General features: G+C 43.8%; 1 protein-coding gene across 1 annotated transcript in view; it reads left to right on the top strand.

Annotated features, from left to right (window-relative positions):
- The first annotated feature begins 6,341 nt into the window (after nucleotides 1–6,341).
- RIMKLB (ribosomal modification protein rimK like family member B) overlaps nucleotides 6,342–19,114 on the top strand; it is a 45,782-nt gene continuing 33,009 nt past the window's right edge. Inside the window, exons 1-2 of the mRNA XM_075163456.1 lie at nucleotides 6,342–6,853; nucleotides 13,149–13,369. Of these exons, the coding sequence (XP_075019557.1) occupies nucleotides 13,195–13,369 (175 nt within the window). The 5' untranslated portion in view covers nucleotides 6,342–6,853; nucleotides 13,149–13,194. The remainder of the gene's footprint in view (nucleotides 6,854–13,148; nucleotides 13,370–19,114) is intronic.

Genomic DNA, 19,114 nt, shown 5'->3' with positions numbered 1-19,114 from the left:
TTTTATTTATTATTCAGTCACCCAAGTAGGAAGCAGAAACATCGCTATGAGACTTAGCTGACCAAATGAGTAGCTACTGCAGACACAGGCGGTGCGCAGTCTTAAGCAAATTGGTGTGAATAATTAAGCTTAGCAACATTTGCAGACTGGGCTTTCCACCTTTTTTCCATCACAAGGTCATACACCCAACCAGAGACAGTATATGAAACTTTCTGATGTGAATGGCGGAATAATGTCCTGCAGACTTTGGCTTCAGGACTAAACAGCTGGTTTGCATTTTTAGTGAACTTGGTGACAAAAGATGTTTCATGGAATCAACCGTGAAATCAGATTTTGCATACATTAAGGCTTTGGACCAGTCCTTATATTATGCATTTCAGAGCGCATGGGAAAAATCTCAAAAGAAAGGTGCCGAGAATGTTTAGTGTTCAGAGACGTCCATTCTTCGCTGATACTACAATTATATTTCTTTCCTAAAGGGTGAAACTTGGTACTCTGGACCATTGACGCTGAGGGCACTAGCCAATATTCTCTTTGCACTATCAAATAGTGAGAATTTTGTCCTGAGAATAGATTTACAGGTGACAGGAGAGACCTCACCTTCACTGGCAAAAAAGAATAGAAAAAAGAAAAAAAGTCTTGCCTAATTCTGGGGAAGTATAACATCTACATCCAAGTCAGCTGCAGTGACAACTCTTTAAAAAGAAGTCAAAAGCTTCTGCAGCAGTGGGCACGTCCTGAGTAATAAATTGACACTTTCTCCTGCTCCACCTTTCTAAGAAATAGCAAGACTTTCAGGACTCTCTCCAAACTGACTTAAGTTTCTAATGATGAGAAATTGTGTCAGCTGACTCCCGTCGTTGATCTCACTTCAATACTCAAAGTTTGTTTGTGTCCAGGTTCAAAACGCTACAACTCCAGCAGCTCAACAGATGGTAATAAAAGGGATACAAGGCTACAATTTGCACGCGAGAGAGCTAGGAAGGCAAATGGTAGTTGGTGGAATAAATTGTTGCTGATAATCATAAGACCCAGCTGAAATATTCCAAACAGTTTGAGATACAGATCAGATGTCTTACCGTCACCATGCTGAGTGTCTTTCCTGTACTTGTAGAATGACTTCCTCTCAGGTGTCTTATAACCAGACGCATATTTGTGTGGCCAAAAATCTACATTACAGAATTTCCCAGCTGTGCAGTTCTCTTCTTTCCACAAACTGCTGGCCATGTTTGGGATGTGGAGGCACCTGCCTTACAGCTTGGCTGTATATGGAAATAATAAAATAAAAAAATTCTGCTATTGTTCTATCACTGTAGTTATAGCTATATAAATCCTAATGTGTACATTTTCTGTCCTCTTTGCTTTATGCTATCTTAAAAACAGCATAGATGAATCCAGAAGAATTATTTGAAATACGTGTGCGTGCTAGATGATGTGCAGTGGTTGCACACATCTTCAGCAGCATAGTGTTGCCACAGTAGTTTTCTGTTAGGAATTTCCCTGTATAAACAAACCCGTGCACTTCACAACCTGAAATTACGACTTTCAGAAGCATGAACTTGATGCACGTGGGAACTGTATTCCAGAAGGTGTAGAAGGTAGTAATTCTGTCAAAGAAGGTATTATTTTGTTACTGTCAAAGTAACATGTTGGTGTTATTTATTTATTTATTTATTTACCCTGCCGGTACTTGCCTACGATTGCCTCCTGTTCTCAAGTTGTACTTTCAGTTGGCACTTAAACGAGCGGTAGTGTGTTTTTCCCTACACTGTTGTACAGAGTCAGGTGGATGGGAGCCTGGAATCCAGAAGTGGTTTCTGGCTTGCAGCCATGGACTAATGAGAAGCCAGAAGTCTTGGCGAGCAACCCAAGCAGACAGGAGAGCATCAGATGATGTCTGGGTAAACGGGGATTTTGGCCACTGACATCACCTGTGAGGTGGCCTTTTCTATAGCGTAGTCATGAGGCAAATAGTTTTCAGAAGAGCTGTCTGAATCACACCTGAGGTTTGGGGAGTAGGACCCGGACGTCTGCAGAACCAAATGAACAAACATACATACCCTTCAGTAAAGTCAGTGTTAGAAATGCTCAGTGATGTTTGCATTATAAGTATTTTAACTATCAACTATAATTTTGCAGAAGGTATACCAAAGGTGGAGCATATGATACTATAGTACCTCATTCGGCAGTGTGAACGAATAAACATTGCAGCGGATTTTAGGGCATTCTGTCTTGTAACATATAGGTTACTACTGTGGAAATCAGTCCCATCATGTCAGTTAAATATCGGGGGTACTGCATGAAAGGTTTGGATGGCACATCTTTGTCCTGCAACTGCAGGTTTTAGAGCCTGTCTGAAATGGCTCTGGATGCGTCGTGTGAACTACACTGGAGAGGCAAGGGGTGTGTAAAGTGCCTGTCGTTCAGGTGGGAGAATTAAGATGGTTAGGACCGCCACATGCTTAAGAGGCAGAAGAAAGCAGGTTGAACCGATTACGTTTGTGATAGGATGGGTGTTTGGGAGTAAAAGACATGTCCAAGTGGGTATGTCCTGTCTTTGCAAAGTTGGGAGTGTAACACAGGTTGTTGAGCAACATACACCTTGTTCCCCCAGGGCACAGACTGTGTGTGCTGTATCTAGAAGTCGTGGAGGTTGGTGAAGGAGAAATTCACACCGGGCAGAATCGGGGCAGTAAGTTGAATATGTTTGGTGTGTGTGGTGAAGCCTGCTGAGATCACACCTGGAGTACTGTGTCCAGTTCTGGCTCCCCAGTACGAGAGAGGCATGGACATACTGGATGAGTCCAGCAAAGGGCTGCAAAGATGATTAGGGACTTGGAGCATCTTCTCATATGAGGAAAGGCTGAGAGAGCTGGGTTTGTTCAGTGTGGAGAAGAGAAGGCTCAGGGAGATCTTATCAACGTGTCTAAATACCTGTCAGGGGGAGTGAAGAAGGTGGAGGCAGACTTTGCTCGGTCATGCCCAGTGAACCGTCTTGTCTATTCAATGGACACAAACTGAAATACAAAGAAATTCCATCTAAACATGAGAAAACCTTTTTTTTTTCCTGTGAGGGTGGTCAAACACTGTAACAGGTTGCCCAGAGAGATTGTGGAGACACTCAAAACCCAACTAGACACGAGTCTGGGCAACCTGCTCTATCTGACCCTGCTTTGAGCAGTGGGGCTGGACTAGGCAGTCTCCGCAGATGCCTCCCGACGTCAACTACTCTGTGATCCTGTGGTGATGGATGGAACGGAGCTCAGCATGCCACATATACTTGAATGACGTTTCATATATGTGCCATTCGTACGTGTGCCCCTTGGTGCCTGTGGGGCCGTAATGTGGGTTTGCTATGCACACGGAAGACGTCAAACCAGTCAATACCAGTGCATATCTGGGAATTCTTGGGAATATCTTGCTAACCATCATGTCGGACTAGGCAGTTGATTGTACCTGGACTGTCAGATACATGACAGTTTCGTACAGGCAGCATTTTGTTTATACCGCTGAGGTGAAGCAAATAAGGCAATTACCAGATGTAAGGTAGAAGCCAGGGGATTTTCAACGCGCGCTGCTTAGGAAGTAGTCGTATGTTGCAAGTGCCGGTTCAGCCATTCATGGCAGTACAGGAGATGGAAAAGAGGAAGGACCGCTGATGCACTGGGTGTTTTGTGTCCACCGGCCCAGGCCTGTGTTTTGGGGGCAACGTGCTGTCAACATGGAATATACAGCTAATAGATACAGTGAATAAAAAGGGTGTGGTGCGGGGGAAACGAGTAGGTGTGCCACAGAAACTGATAAACAAGGTGTGTTGATTAATACACGGGATGTGTCACGGTCGTTTGTTGCCAGCAGTTATTATTTCAGAGAAACGATAGGAGCGAGGGATGGTGCAGCCCAGGCTGTGCACTGGGTACGTCAGGCGTGTGACGGCAGGTGGTGTGTGGGACATGTCACGCGTTCATCTGTCACATGAAGGACAAAGGTTTTGGCTTCATGCACCAGGTACCTACAGCAGCAATGATGAGCGCGACAGGCGTCATACGTGTTGCCGTACCACCTGACGGCACGGCAGCCGCCTGCCTGTGCTGTGCTATAGCCAGTCACTCGTGGCAATGGGACCACCTCCGCACCCACGAGCAGGCAGCCAGGGGCGGAAGGTGGGGCTCAGGCCCCTGCACAGCCCGGCACGGCTGCGCGGTGCCTGCCTCGGCGGCAGGAGAAGTCGGGCGGGCGCGCCAGGGCCACGCTGCTGCGGCTTGAGCCGCCTCTCCTCTCGGGCCCGGGCCGGGGCCTGCCGCGGCGGCGGGGGCTTGACCAAGCCTCTGGCTGGGGCAGGTGGAGGAGGGCAGGGGCGGGCAGGCGGTCTCCGCCGTTAGACAGGGGCGGCCTCAGCGTGCGTGCGGTGGTGCCGCCGCCCAGCCCCGGGCCGCCGGGGGGGGGGGGCGGCGGGGCACGGGCTGCGGTTCGGTTCGGTTCGGTGCGGTGCGGTTCAGTTCGGCTGCCCCTCCCCCGCCGCCTTCGCGCCCCCGGGCGGCGCGCGGGGCGTCAGGCGGGAGCGCGCGGCCGCCCTCGCGCGCTTCCCCGCGCCCGCCCCACCCCGGAGCCGGGCGCCCCGCCTCGCGCCCCCTCCCCCAGCGGGTGCCAGCCCCGCTCGGCCGTTAGCGCCGTCGCCGCTTCAGTCGGGCGGCGGGAGCGAGCGCGGGAGGAGGCGGCGGCGGCGGCGCTGTGGCTGGAGCGGCGGCCGCGGGGGGCGGGGGTCTCGGTGCAGGGAACAGCCGGCCTCCTCACCCCAGCCGCGGGGAGGAGGGACACCGAGGAGGGGGAAGGCGGGGGGGCCGAGCGTCGCGTCGCGTCGCCCGCTCGCTCCCCTTTAGGACCGCGCCGCCGAGCGACCGCTGCGGGCGGGGAGGAAGGGGCGAGTCTCCCCGGAGCCCTCTTCGTCCCGCGGCTTCCCTTCTTGGGCCCGGTGCCGGAGGCGGGCGGGGGGGCGCCGGCGGACCCCCGCGGGTCCCCTCGGGCTCGGTGGTGCCCGGGGCGGGTGAGATGTCTGGCTGAGCGGGTGCGAGCCCAGGGGTGGGGTCCGCCGTGCCCGGGCGGGGGCGGAGGGGGGGGGGGGTTGGGACCGTCCCCTCAGCCGTCCCGCCCCGCCGCCGCCGCCGCCGCGCTGCGCCCATGGTGATTGTGCATCCCTGCGCGCGGAGCGGGGCAGCAGCGCTCCGAGCTGCCGGCGCCTTCCCGCCGCGCCCGCGCGGGCCGGCCAGCCGGGGCGCCCAGGTGGGTGGCGTCCGGGGCTGCTTCGGGCAGGGGGAGCGGCGGCCGCTCGTTGTGCGCGGAGATGGGGGGCGAGGGGAGGGCCGCTCCGCGCTGCGGCTGCTGGGTCGCCGTGCTCCCGCCTCGCCCAGCGCGTTCCGCGGGCGGGTCGCGCCCGGGTGTAACGCTGAGTGTGCGTGGTGGGGGAGGTCGCCACTTTGCCTCCCGCCTTGCACACACGCGGGCTTGCACGCCGTCTGCGTCCTCACACGCGCTCGTGGGTGCAAGCAGCCGCTGAAACGGGGTGAAAAACCGCTCCCGTGCGCGTGAATGTGAAAATCTGCGCTTGTTGGGGGTAGTTTTCCACGTGATGTAGGGGTGTGTGTGTCTGCTGTTGAGGGTCTTACAACGAAATCTTTACAACTAGGTTTCTTCTCTTTTGTTTTCTGATGTTTAAAGAGCTAATTGCACATGGGTGACTAGGATCTACCAGGGGCTCCGTTTTCAAAGTGTGCGACTGTTAATCTTTAATTAACTCCATCATTTAAGTAAGCATCCTCTAGACATGTTATTTTGGTTTTTTTTTTTCGGTCGCCGTTTACAAACGACCGTTTATTTTCTGTGGCAGAGTGGAGTCTAGTGCATAGGAATATATGCTTCTGACCTGAAACATACTTTTCTCCAATCTCCTCATCTGAATTCTAAATGTTATTCTGTGGGAGGGGTTTAAAGACTCACACAAATAAATAGGAATAGTTTTTGTAGGTTTTAAAACTTAATTTCTTCATATGTTCACGTGTAGATACAGATTTATCTTTCCTTTGAACGCACATTCTTCAGTAAAGGAACAAACTGCTTAACCACCTGGTTTTTTTTTTCCTTAAAATGGGTTTCTGTGGTAGTATATTTCTGTAAATTATTTAAAGTTGCACATTTCCCCTAATTGTGTTCATCCTATCTTTTTCTTTTGGCTTTGCTTACTGTCTTGTACGGTACCTTTTCTTCTGTTGGGACTTAGTTTATCTTTATTAGATACCTTTATGTCTTTGTCTAATAGGGATGTTTCTCCTTTTTTTTCTCCCTAGGTGTTGGTGACTTCAGAGTCATTTAGGGGTTTAGTTCGGAGGAAGTAGAGACACGAGGGTTGAGTCTATTTTACATAGAAAGCTGCAGCTCTTCACCAGTACTCTTTTTCCTCCTTCCCATCCCTCCTCCCCCATAGGGGAGGACAATTTGGGAATTATCTTAACAGTCATTTACTCCTCCTTTCCCCCCCTCTGAAATCCACCTTGGTCCCCGAGGCATCCGCTAGATATTGCCCGTTATAGGACCAGGAGAACGTTATCGTCATCATCCCTTGCTTGCTTTGGGAGCTTCAGTAGTACCCTTCCCTCCTTTGGAGTGCAGTGCAGAGAGGCATCCGGAAGACTTCCTTGCCACCCTTTTTGGTTAGTAGAGGATCCAGGAAAAGGGGTACCTAGCAAGACACGTGACCTCGTGAAGGGAGCCAGAACTGAAGCAGCACTTGGCACACCGAAGGAAGCACCCATCTTTGGGTGCTTTTTTTGTCTTCCACTCCTTCCTCGCCAAATTTCTGGTAAGTCTCTTCAGCCCATTCATTCACACAGTGCATGTTTCCCTTCCCCCACGCCAGGCGCCGGGAGAAGCGTGCACAGAGACAGAGAGTGGGGTGGGGGAAGGGAGGAGGGAAAACTGGCTGTGTACACACGGATCGGGGAGGGGGGGGCATTGTACCACATTGCAGGGGAACCTGGGCAGAGGTGGAAGAACCTCTCTTCAGAAAAGCAGCTGATGTGGGAGGAAATGGATGTTTTATTTGCACGGGCGTGCGTGCACGCACAGGCGGGGGGGAGCGTGTGTGTGAAAAATCTGAGAGCCTGTCGTAGGAAAAAAATACTAAGACCGAAGTAGAAGGATAGCTGATGCTGACCAGTATCAGGCTAATGTTGCAGAGAGGGAGGAGAACAGATTATTCACTGGAGATCAGGAACTGGGGTGTGTGAATGAGGAATGTTATCACCTACTTGCAAGCATGAACATAGAGGAGGAAAGACGGGGGGGCGGGTGTGGATGTCTGCCTTTTAGAGGCAATTGTGCCTGGAAGGTTTGCTGCTAGCATCTTTAACACTACTCCGTGCAAAGGTGGGGACAAGCAGATGAAAGCCATCGCAGGGAGTGCAGTTGCCCGTCTGCGGGGGTGGGGGGTTGTACTGGGGATGAATAGGAACGATTAATATATTCCCATATCCTTTGATTGTTGCAGTCTACAAATCTCACAGGGAAAAGGTGGTGAATACCGTGATATGCTTTCAAAGAGGTGTGCTTGGGGTTCACCTGCCTGCAGTGACTTTAAATTCTGTGATGCATGTGTAGAGGAGGGCGGATGATAATGCAGCAGCACTGGACAGATTGCGCTGCAGCTGCTCAATATATTATATAAAATGCATTTAAATAAGTATTTTAATTTTTCAGATTCTTCAATTTTTAAAAATGCGTTCTTTCCAAAGATTCTCAAACAGTTATGTGACAGTCTTAAGAAAACTAGTCTCTGGTAGGTAAGAGAGAGGAATTTTTCTTGAGGTTGTCCTTAAGCATCACCACGACGCAGCAATGTCAGGAATGAGTTGATTTATCTTGGATTTATTTTTCTAAAGCAATTTTAACAAGTGGTTCAGGACATCAGTTTTTATCTCTGTGTATATCACCATGGGTTATATTCATCATACATATTTCCTTTGGGTTTTCTTCAGATAATCATCATTCTGGTATCTTTGTGTGGAAAAAAAATTAATTGTGCTTTATGCTTGAAACAGCTGTGAACCGTTTTCAGACCTGCTCTCCCTATGACATAGGAAGTCCTATTTCTGGGATGTTACAAATACTGCTCTCACCTCATTAAGATGAGGCGGAGACTTCTGTGACAAGGTACGATGGATCATATGCTGGGTCATATGCTGGACGACCCTTCGTTAGCTGTTTAACCGGTCTGCTACCTAACATTGACTTTATAATTCAGATCTGCCTTGAGGTATCTCCTGAAGGAGATAACTTATGAGCATCTGCCAACCGTTCTTAGGTCTTCAGTGTCTTGAGGTGTGGCCTCCAAAATAGCATTCTAGAAACTGCTGTAATGGTAGAGACAATTGGTTTATTGGAAGCATGTACTCAGTTTCAAGCCTTAGCTAATTTGTGATAAAAAGGAAGGAAAATACCTTTTCCAACTTGAATAAGTGTTCTGCAAACAAGTATTAACGGATATGCATTAATAATAAATGCGAAGGTACAGTGTTATTCATAGTGAGGTGAGTGCTTAGAGCTGTATTTTTTCTAGTTCTCCATTTCCCATGGCAATCATGGCTGTCAGTCTCTTTGCTCTTTCCTTCTCACTTCCATGAGATTTTTATTATCATTACCTGAGCTGTAAGGATTAAATGTGCCTAGAGGTATGCTAAAACTGAGATTAGGTTTTACCTCTCTATTAACTGCTGAAATCTGTGGGGTTGTGTTAGCTGCATAGTGCTGTAACTGAGGCCGAGAGTCTGAGCCAAGGTTTAAAAAAGAGGCGATTCTGGGAGGGGCTGATGGTAATAATTGTTGCACTAACTTGTTTCCCAGATTGCACTATAGGCAATGGGAGTGTGCTACAACATCAGATCACAAGTTGAGCAGTTGAGATAGCTAGATCACATTGATTCCTAATGGTATAAAACATCTGGGATTCCATTCGTCATTCCCACAGGGAAGAAACAACCTAGTCTTTTTAATTTACAAAGGCATTGAGTAGTTGCATTCTAAATAGAAAGGATACAGAACGATCTTTTTGCGTACTAGATATCTTTTATGTTACACATTTATCAATAATACGTAAATGAATTAGTATCTCCTAATAACTGGTTTCTTGTTTCAGCTTAGGGGAAAATACATCATGATGAAAAAGAAAAAGAGACTAGTCCATTTGCTGCTGCTTTTGGGTGTTGAAGACAGGACAAGGAGTAAATGGACAATGGAGACCAATCTCCCATTCCTGGAGACAGGTCTCTAAGGCTCTCTCTGTGAAGAGAAGACCCCTTCAAGGGAAAAAGAGTAGTCTTCAGAGAAGATTTCCAGATCTCTCTAGACAGCTGATCTGGTTGGCTGAATTCCCTGTTATGTCAATAAAACATATTTGCATATCATGTAAAGTAGAAAAGTAGCACAGTGAATGCTTTTGTTGGAGCAGCTGTTAAAGGTGTATTACAGATTCAAGGAATGCAGGAGGAAATACGTTTGCATGTGATGGGGAGGGGAGGAAGCTGCTGTGTGAATACCAGAATAAAGCCTAGCTTAAGCAATACAGGGATGCCATAGCTCAAAGTTGAGGTGAGCGTTCAGTTCCCTCTATAAATTGCTAAGAATCTGTTCCACACAGTGTCTTTCTGAAGCAGATGCAGCAGTGTCTGCTTGGCTGGCGTGATACAGAGTTGGTTTGATTTCTATGATAGAGCTTTTAGTTTGATGCCACCCTTTTACCTCTCCCGGTCTGTTTTATGTGGTTAAGTTTATGATAATTTTTTTTTCCTTTTCATTTCATAAATCTATTACATAGTTATTGAAATATTGCACTTACACTGACCGTAGTAGCTTTGAGTGAAAACTGCATTTCAACTGGTCATCTTGAAAATGTTTAAACGCCTGCTTTTCCCCTTATATATACTATACTTATTTTGCAGTAGATGCTCTCATGGATTAGGAAGTATTCCATGCACGCCCAGCATTGTCTGAGGCTGTGTCTTTTAGATTGAAATGGTGGAGTTGGTTTTCAGGGAAAAATTCTGGAAATCATATCCAACTTGAGAGCTTAATACTCTTGTGCATCTGACTGCGAGGCAAGCTTTCCTCCTACAGACCATTTTCTTGAGAATGTGGGAGGGATTGTTAAGATGTTTGGGTTAATAGGGTAAATTGCAGGTTTTGTGTTCCCTAAGACTTCTTACACAATCAAAATAGAGATTATAAGGAGAGGCTGAAACTGATAAGTAGATTCTGTTTTTAGGAGCAGAATGTTAGTGTGAAAAGGATATTTCTCCAGGTGGAAAAAAAATGTGGTATTGGATTGGAGGTCAAGGAATCAATAGTTAGGATTACTAGTTTCTGCCTCTGCCACTGGCTTGTAGCTTGATCTGAAGTGAGTTTCTTAATCGTTACCTCCAGACTTGAGGTTGTTACCTGCCTGCCTCATGATGAGAGCCTTTGTATATACATTTATAAAACTTCTAAGATTTAGAGGCAATGAGACCTAGTGTTAGGAGGGCGATGAATACCCATACCCAAGGCATTTTTCTATGCTTGCTGGTTTAATGTGCTAATTGAGATACCTGGATGGCTCTTCCTGATGATGCTGTAGCTCCTTTCAAAAATAGAAGACAGATGGAGGAAAAAAAGGGATATACCTTTTTTTCTTTCTACTTCAACCCTTTGCTGATTATTAAGAAAGAAAGTGCTGAAATGGCAATCAGGGAGAGATGATGGCACAGTCTCTGCAGATTTAAGGGGGTGGAGGTGGGGCCATGTAGAAAAGAGATTTGAGAAAAATGGGAGCAGATCCCTGTTGGCAAAGAAATCAAGGGTTAGTAGCAAGCAAAAATGGGGAAAAGGCTGCCAGAGAGAAAATAATTGTTTCTTTGCACCAGTGTTAGAATCAGTAGTGAAGGGAAAAATAACCAAAACTGCCTCCCAAAAAAATCCAAACCAAAAAACCCAAACAGGCTGAAAATCTGTAATGGCTTCTGATTTTTGTTTTTCTTTTAATTATGATAAAATCTGTCTAGTATATTTTTTTATGTACTCAAATGTCCTGTTTTTTAAAATGAAATAGCGTAGCCCGTTAGGTAGAGCTGCTTTTCAAAAGAGAGGCGGTAGGTGGGGCTGTTTGGTCTCCCCAGTCATTCATGCAAATAGCAGAAATAAAGGTAAATTGACAAGAAGCCTCCTGAACTGTGCTGTAGCCGTGCCATTTCTGAAGAATATAGCTTGTCCCAATTCTTAGCTGAGGACGTTCTCCCAGGTAGTATTCTGTAAACTACCATGTAGAGAAACCCATTGTTGAGAGAGCCAAAAGTGGGGCAGGATCTGACAGTCGTCAGCCATTGCAAACCCAAGCCTCATCTTGCCCTTTTCACTTGCAGCTGCTTTGAAGAAAAAAGGAGTTCTTTGAGATATCAAAAGATATTCTTTACAACCTCCCAAACCCATTTTTCTGCAGGGAGCAAACACTCCTTTTCCTGCTTTACCTTGAGCGTCTTGACTGCTGTCAAGTGTTGGTCTGCATCTGTGATTGCCTTTCCCTAGCTTCTGCTTTCTTTCAATCTCTTAGTAAGAAGAACTTTAGTCTTTGTCTTTATTGTTGCTTCTCATTTACCAAAGCAATGGGAAAAAGGTCACAGTCTTTGCTTGTTGTCATTATGGTTCTGAGTACCAGGAATAAAAATGACCACTTAAAATTTTGTCTTCTTATTAAGAAAAAGCTGTACTAGTAGAAAAAACTTGGTTTTTAATTACAAAAAAAATCAGCTTGTTATGGTTGTAGCAAAACAATCCTTTTGTCACAAGACTTGCTTCAGAAACTAGAATTCTTTGTAATATTAAATGAAAGCAGTTGTGTAGCTATGGTCTTTCTGCATTTACATTTTCTGTTGACACCAGGTCCTGTCATTAGGACTACCAGGCAAAACTCCGGTTTCTATCCCAGAGTTCAATTCTGTTTGAAACTCAAGTAAGCTATGTTGGTGAAAACAATGATTTCTACCTCTTTATTTTAATATGAACGTTTAAAATGTGTCACAGAAAACAGCTCTGTTTTCTCCAGATTTCTTTTTCCCTACACCATGCTGCTGCTTGTTTTTCTTGAGTGTAAATGGGTAGTCCATTAACATACCTGTAATTGTTTTACAGCTTTTAAAATAGTTTAGTATATAGTCAAAAATAGTCCAAGTCCTCTGTATTCAAAGCAAAAGGAGCAGTACCTTGCTGTTATCACTTCTGACACCATTGAAATTCTTCAATTTGAACTGTTTTTTTCTGTTTCTGGTGCTGAATTCAAAGGTGATATTTTTAAAAAAATTTGGAGCAAGAAAAGGCTAGCACTGAGATTCAAACCTTGATTTTTGCTTTAGGTTACATGTATTAATGTTCGGTATTCTTTACGTTTTGTTGATGCTCCTTGTTCCATTGGTTTTTCCATGAATATGTTCTGGATAATACTAAATATATTTCACAGAAGATGTGAAGTATTTGTAAGAGCAAATCAGTCTTGAAATACTTAGGTGGAAAATTCTGTTTCAATGGATTTCTTCCTTTCTTCTAGACTGCTTTTTTAACATAAAGAATTTGGCACACTCTGTTGCCTTCCATGTATGGTGGAAAGTGACACATCAAGTCTGTCACCGGTGTTTAGCAGTACCTAGAAGAGGGGCTGAGTTATTTCCAACTGTAAGAAATTATCCAATCGTGAAGTTTAAATTCTGGCCTTCAGAGACGGCCATTCAAAATGTTTTCAGTCCTTGGCATGCCTCTTAGTACTGTCAAGAAAGGGGGATGCTACTGCCAGTACCAGTAGTTATGTCGAGTGTGTACTTCTTGTGGATGAAACTAGGATGAGGACCAAGATCTGATTTTTAGCATTTACGTTCCATTGAATGTAAATGGATTTGTTTCTGTTGTTGTTACTTCTGTTGCAGATTAGGTGTAGACATTATTTTCCCACTTGGAGGTTGGAAGTTGCACTCCGCTGAAAAGGACTGACTTGTGCAGAGGGAGTAGGACTCGGTACAGTGGGGAACATGAAGATAGGAGCCTATGTACTCTAACAGAGTCTCATCTTCTCCACCATCTAGAAGTTCCATTGAAAGGAAACCTTGAAGGTTGGAAGACAAGTCCAAGATGTGCAGTTCAGTTGCTCCCAGGCTGTGGTTCTTAACAGACCGTCGCATCAGAGAAGATTACCCTCAGCAGGAGATCCTGAGAGCCCTGAAGGCCAAGTGCTGTGAAGAGGAGCTAGATTTCCGGGCCTTGGTGATGGATGAAGTGGTGCTGACCATTGAGGATGGAAATCTTGGTGAGAATGAGCTAAGGCTGGGAATGTGCTGAAAGGGTACTTGGAAAAAGATGGTAAAATGGAGCATCTGTACTCTTTAGTAATGAATTCCATGTGTGCCAGACTACCATACATCATCTAAATCTTGTAGATGTACATGATATCATGTTCTTTAACATTTATTGTGATAATCAAATATAATTGTTAACTTTGCTAATTTGCATTAGAACTATTTTTGCTTTCCCTCTGTAGAACAGAGAGGAGGGTTGCTTTAGTTTGTTGATTGCAGGATAGGATCTCTGAATTAAGAAGAAATTATGGAGTTTCATTTTTGCATAGGAACTGTAAGTTTATGGGTCACATTTAAGAGTTTCAGGGGGACTTCTTTCTTCTGTTTGTGTTCTGACTCCAGGATAGAAAACACATTTGAAATAAACTAAAAGGAGTTTTCAAAGGATGGTACAAATTGTCATGGAGCTAGAGGTAATAATGTGACATAACTAAAGCATGCTGCTGTAAGGATGTGTAGTTACATATATACCAAAAAAGAACGGGGCTGAAAAACAAAGTATGTGCATCAGAATAATTTGAACTATTACTATAGTTTACAGTGTTTTAAACTGAATTGTAAGATTTCTGTATTGTTTTCCTATTAGCTTTTTTTTTCTGAGGCAATTAAAAAGGAAAAGCAAGACGTTAAGGTGTGTTAGAAGTGTTAATTAAAATGATTCTGTAGATAGTAAGCTTATGTTATAGGAAGAATATTAATACCACCAATGTCAAGCTGTGTAAAACTTACTGTTATAATTTTTTTTTCAACTTTTTAATTTGGATTTCCTGAAGGAAGGAGACTGCAGTGTTGTTTTCTACCTTTACGTCTTCCATTTCTCTTCCCCATGTATCAGTCAAAAAAAACATCACTGGAGATCCAAGGAAGAATTAGATTTCTGAAAGTTGTATTAGAATAATTCTGTGTGGGAAGAAAATAAGAAAGTACTCTCAGCCCTGAAGAAGAGGCTGCCATGTGATCTTAAACCTTGTTCCTTGTTGGGGAATCTATATAGGAGGGAAATCTTAAAACTGACTGTGGGGAAGAACTTTGGTCAGAACTGGTACCTTATTGTAGCATGAATCAATCAAGCATAAAACAAATGCATGGGAAAACTGGATTTTTTGATTCTGGTATTACTAAACTTTTGTTTACGTGTTTTGTCTTTTATTCTGAGGTGTCTATGATTTTTATCAGAGACTTGAAATTCTGCAGGATGTTTTCAAATCAAGGCAACTTCTTATCAGAAAGTGTGAACACCTTATTGCTCTGAGTGTGCTGTCCTTTGGACAGCGTGTTCTGCGAAGGCAGCCATCCTGGACTGTAGCTGCAGCCTCTAAGATGCATAACTGGTCCTTCAGCATTTCAGTATTGTTTTTATTTCTTGGTGATGTTTTCTTCTTTTCTGTCTTCTGCCTGGTTTTGGGGAATTACATATGTCAGGCATGAATTGTGGGCTTTTCTGCTCTCTTCCGTTTAATGTCTCCTAATGCTGCATCTATTGCAAGAAGAAGAGATAAAGTATGCAAGCTGGAAAACTAATACTGAGGAATGTGTACTACAAGAATGAGAAAAATTAAGGAAATGACTAGAAGGAGAATGTAAAAAAAGGAAATTATTTTCATCCAAACTGTTCATTCAAAACCATGTAAATAACTGACTTTTCAAAAAGGAGTGAGATAAAAATGCTGAAAGATTGCGGATAGAAATTTCCTTATAAATAATTGGGACTGGCTAATCGTGATTTTTTTTTTTTTTTGGGGGGGGGGGGGGGGTGTTGTGTGTGGGAGTTGTCTTATACCAAACAATTCTTTTTCTTGGAGAGAGATGAAAAATCTTGCCTCTTAATTTTCCAGTTTCCTTTTTCGTAGTGCTTGCCCACATGTTTTGATACAAATTTCTGGTGGAGGATGCAAGCAAAAGTTTTGTTTTTCATTTTCCTTGTTAAAGTCCTCAGTTGGCCTAGAAAGACGTGTCTCAGAACAAAATCTGGGAGGTAATGCATTCTGTACCCTTTCTGTTATCTACTGTTGTGTGAGGGGTCCAGGTTGAGTAAAATTTTGTGCAACATAGAGGAGTTGATGAAAAGAATGTATCTTCAGTGGATAATAACCTGCTTTTGCTTCCAATTCTACCATTATTTGTGTTGAAAGCTTAGCAATATAGGGCTCAAACTCTGACAGTAATTCATGGTATTGGAAGAAGTAATAGTTAGGTTTTCACATACTCATACTTTTTAGAGTTTTTTTTTTTTGTCCTTTAAAACCTAGGCAATTTCTTAAGTAAATTGTTAAAAGAATGTTAACTTTACAAAGTCAAGTTAGAAATTACAGGATATTTAAAACTTTAAAAATGTGGTATTTCTGTAGATGATGCAATCAGTGATACTTCTTTGTGGACTTGCTGACTGTCAGGAACATGGCTGAAAACTTCAGAGACCAAAAATTCAGTATAGGACATTAAAAAGCTTGAAATGATTTACCTCACAGGGGTAAGGTAGAGTGGAAAAGACACTTCTAAACTTAGGAAAATTGAGCAGAACAGTGGGATATGTACCAAAATTGAAAATTGGCCCTTCCACCACTGTGGTGTGTACCTTGACAATAGAGCACATTGATGTAAATGTCACTGAAGCCCAGAGTCAGACAGATGTGGAAAAATTCTGCGATGCTGAGACTCTAACAAAATCTCTGTGTGTCAGAGAATGATAAGATTTGCCGTGTACCTGACATGGCCAAAGGGAGAGGGAGAGGTAGGATTATTTCAGTCAGTGGACACAGCAGTAGTGACTCCTCAGGACATTACTCTGCTGTACTGCGGGGCTGTATGGGAAGCATGGCTGGATTCCCAGGCAAGCCAACAGTGTAGCCCCAGCAGTCCCTGCTGGTTCCTTTTGTTCCGCAGCTGAAACTTGGGATGACCTAGCATCCCAAGCACCCCCCACAGTCCCATTATTACCGGCCACATGATGACCCTGCATGCAGCTCAAGATCCATGTTGGGTGCCTGAACACAGCATGAGTCCAAAAATTAGTGCAAATGCAAGTTAAGACATGTAGAATTAAAGTTTTTCCTTTAAGTTTAGAAGGAAACTCCTAAACTGATTTATGCCTGAACTGTTTTGGAAATAGTTTTAAGTTTAACAAATAATTTTTGAAAATAACTGTGGTTTATGCCTTATTTAAGTAAGTGCCTGCTTACCTGAGCTATGCGTTCCTGTTCCCTTTGCACACTGGCAGTAGTACTCTGTGAATCTCCAAGGCAAAAGCCGAGTTAAAATAAGTGGAAAAGTCCAGCTGCATAAAACAATGAGAATTTTTCTGCTTCTTTGGTGGGCTGAACCTGCTGAAATGGTTACTGAATCAGACATGCATAACATTGGTGCACAGGAATGGACAGGAATGCATGTATGGAAAAAAGTGGAGGGTGATATTTCAGCTGTTCTGATTTAAACTGGTTTAAACTATGGTGTGGCTGTAGCCTAAGTTTCTTAAGAGCTAAATTCTTGAAGCTAAACCAGTCTAGTATGATCTGCTGCGGAATGGAGCAGCTGTGTTCCTCTTGTCCCTTTCCAGCCTTGCTGTTGTTGCTTGCCTTGTATAAGGACTTCATGTCTCTCTTGGCTTGCTTTCATGTTGTAGCTAAGCTAATCTAATTCAAAAAAAGGTTGACCAAATTCTCTGCTCATTTGCAGGATCTGGCATTTGTGTGAGTTGAGTTGGCTAATCCAATGGAACACTAACTCCGCCCAAATAATTAACAATTTTCTGTTGGAATAGCTTGCTGCATCAACCTATTTTGTGGTCACACAATTGCTAGCTCTAGTACATGAGGGCGGGGGAGAATGGGGTTGCTCTTTTAGGGAATGGCTTGTATTTACGTTGATTTAGTTGTAGCTTCAAAGCATACTTTAAAACAGAGGAATTTTCTTATGGTTGGGATGCTTGATAGTGTCAGCTTTAGGATTTTTTTGCGTGTGTGTTTCTTTGAAGCATGTGGTATTTACTGCTGTAAGGAAAGCACTGGATTACGAAATTAAATGGCTAGTTGCCTAATCTGGTTTGGCAACTCCTATATTCATTTGAAATATATAGCAGGTAATTTAACAAAACTCTGCATGACGTTTTCAGACACACATCTGAAATCTTAATAGTGAGTCCTGTTAAAACGTGTAATTTTAAACTATTTGTCTTAAGTTTGCTAGCGCAGTGATACAACAGGTTTGGGGAATTTGAAACTAGACAAATTAAAGCTTGTGAGCAGGAGTGTGCAGGGTGGGATGGGGGTGGAGGAAGCCTGTAGGGAATAAGGATGCTCTGAGACTTAGTGGACAAGAGACAAAAGATAATTCATTGGTTGTCTCCTCTTTCTGAATAGAGCACTCTTCTTCTTCTCACCCGTGCTTAGGCTTAGCAGTCACCTTCCCCACAGACTACACACCTTACCTGTAGGGAAACACAGTTCAAGAACTGTTCGTTGGTGAAGAACGTGCTAGGGAAATTTGGATCTTCCCTGTGTTAAAATTATATACAAGAATATCTTCATTAAAATTCTTTGCTGCCAGAATAGCAGAAGTTGGAGATCACTGAGTCAGCAACTTACCAATTCCTTTATTGTAGGTTTTTGGAATCTCCATATTTTCTGATACTGTCCTGTGAAGGAAAATGGTTTTAAGGAAAGTTGCTTTCATGAACTTTCAACTATTAAAGATGCTGGAGTGAGTGGAATTGGAGTGTCCTAAAGCATAAAACAAACTTTTCCTAATTCTTGGCTTTTCCTTTGGGAATGTAAAAGCAAGTGATCAGCCTAGGTGAGAAATAAAAAGGACATAATAGTCTTCTGTTCTTAAACAGTAATACTTTGTGCATGGTCAGCTGGCTTTTCTTAAGTCACATGGATGTCATCTGGGAACTGATCTCTTGTCTTCATTTTTTCTGCAGAGGAAGTATTTAGAAGATAGATTCTTCTAACTTGGTAAAGGTTGCTGGTATGCTGGTTTAAGCATCCGGGTTTCCTGTGTGGGCCTGAAATTTGCAATATTAGTCGCTATTTCGTTTAAGTCTTTAATCTTGCAAAATCTGATTTTGTTTCATATGATCTGTCCTTAATTTCTGATTTGATCTGAACTAGTAACAAATAGTTGTGATCTTTGATATTTTTTTTTTTTCCTCGCACTGGGTTAGATAGCATTGGAAATAAACATGGAGGAATCGGGATAGTTGAAAGATTTCTGTGAAGTATAGAGAGCTGGGGAAAAAAGGGTAAGGTTGGATAACAAATTCATTTTCAGTGTAACGGTAAGAAAAACACTCTTACCAGCTGGATTCATGATAAGAGGCTCTTACATCTACCAAACGGTTGCAATATCAAAACTCTTAATATTTTTGAATCATCTTTAAGTCACCTAAAGACTGTCTTCTATGACACAATAGGGAACATAATCACCTCCTCTTCCTGCTGGCTGTTTCAGCAGTCCCCTGGCACTTGTTAGTGCAGTAGTGCACCTTACTGTAAGAGCTTTTCCTGCGGTGTGCAGCAATGGCTGTGGGAGTGATGGAGCAGAGGCAAGTGGCCTTGGCAAGGTGCCTTGTTGAGCACTGCAGAGTTGGCCTGTTTCCTGCCACTAACAACAGCCAGAGCAGCCATTGCTTCCTTTGTGGAGTTGGGAAATTGGTTTGTAACTCAGTAGTGAGACTGGAGAAGAAACTGCATTGTGTG

The sequence above is a fragment of the Calonectris borealis genome, chromosome 1 (assembly GCF_964195595.1).
Source record: "Calonectris borealis chromosome 1, bCalBor7.hap1.2, whole genome shotgun sequence".
NCBI lineage: Eukaryota > Metazoa > Chordata > Aves > Procellariiformes > Procellariidae > Calonectris > Calonectris borealis.
This window is presented reverse-complemented; position numbering and strand designations above follow the sequence as displayed.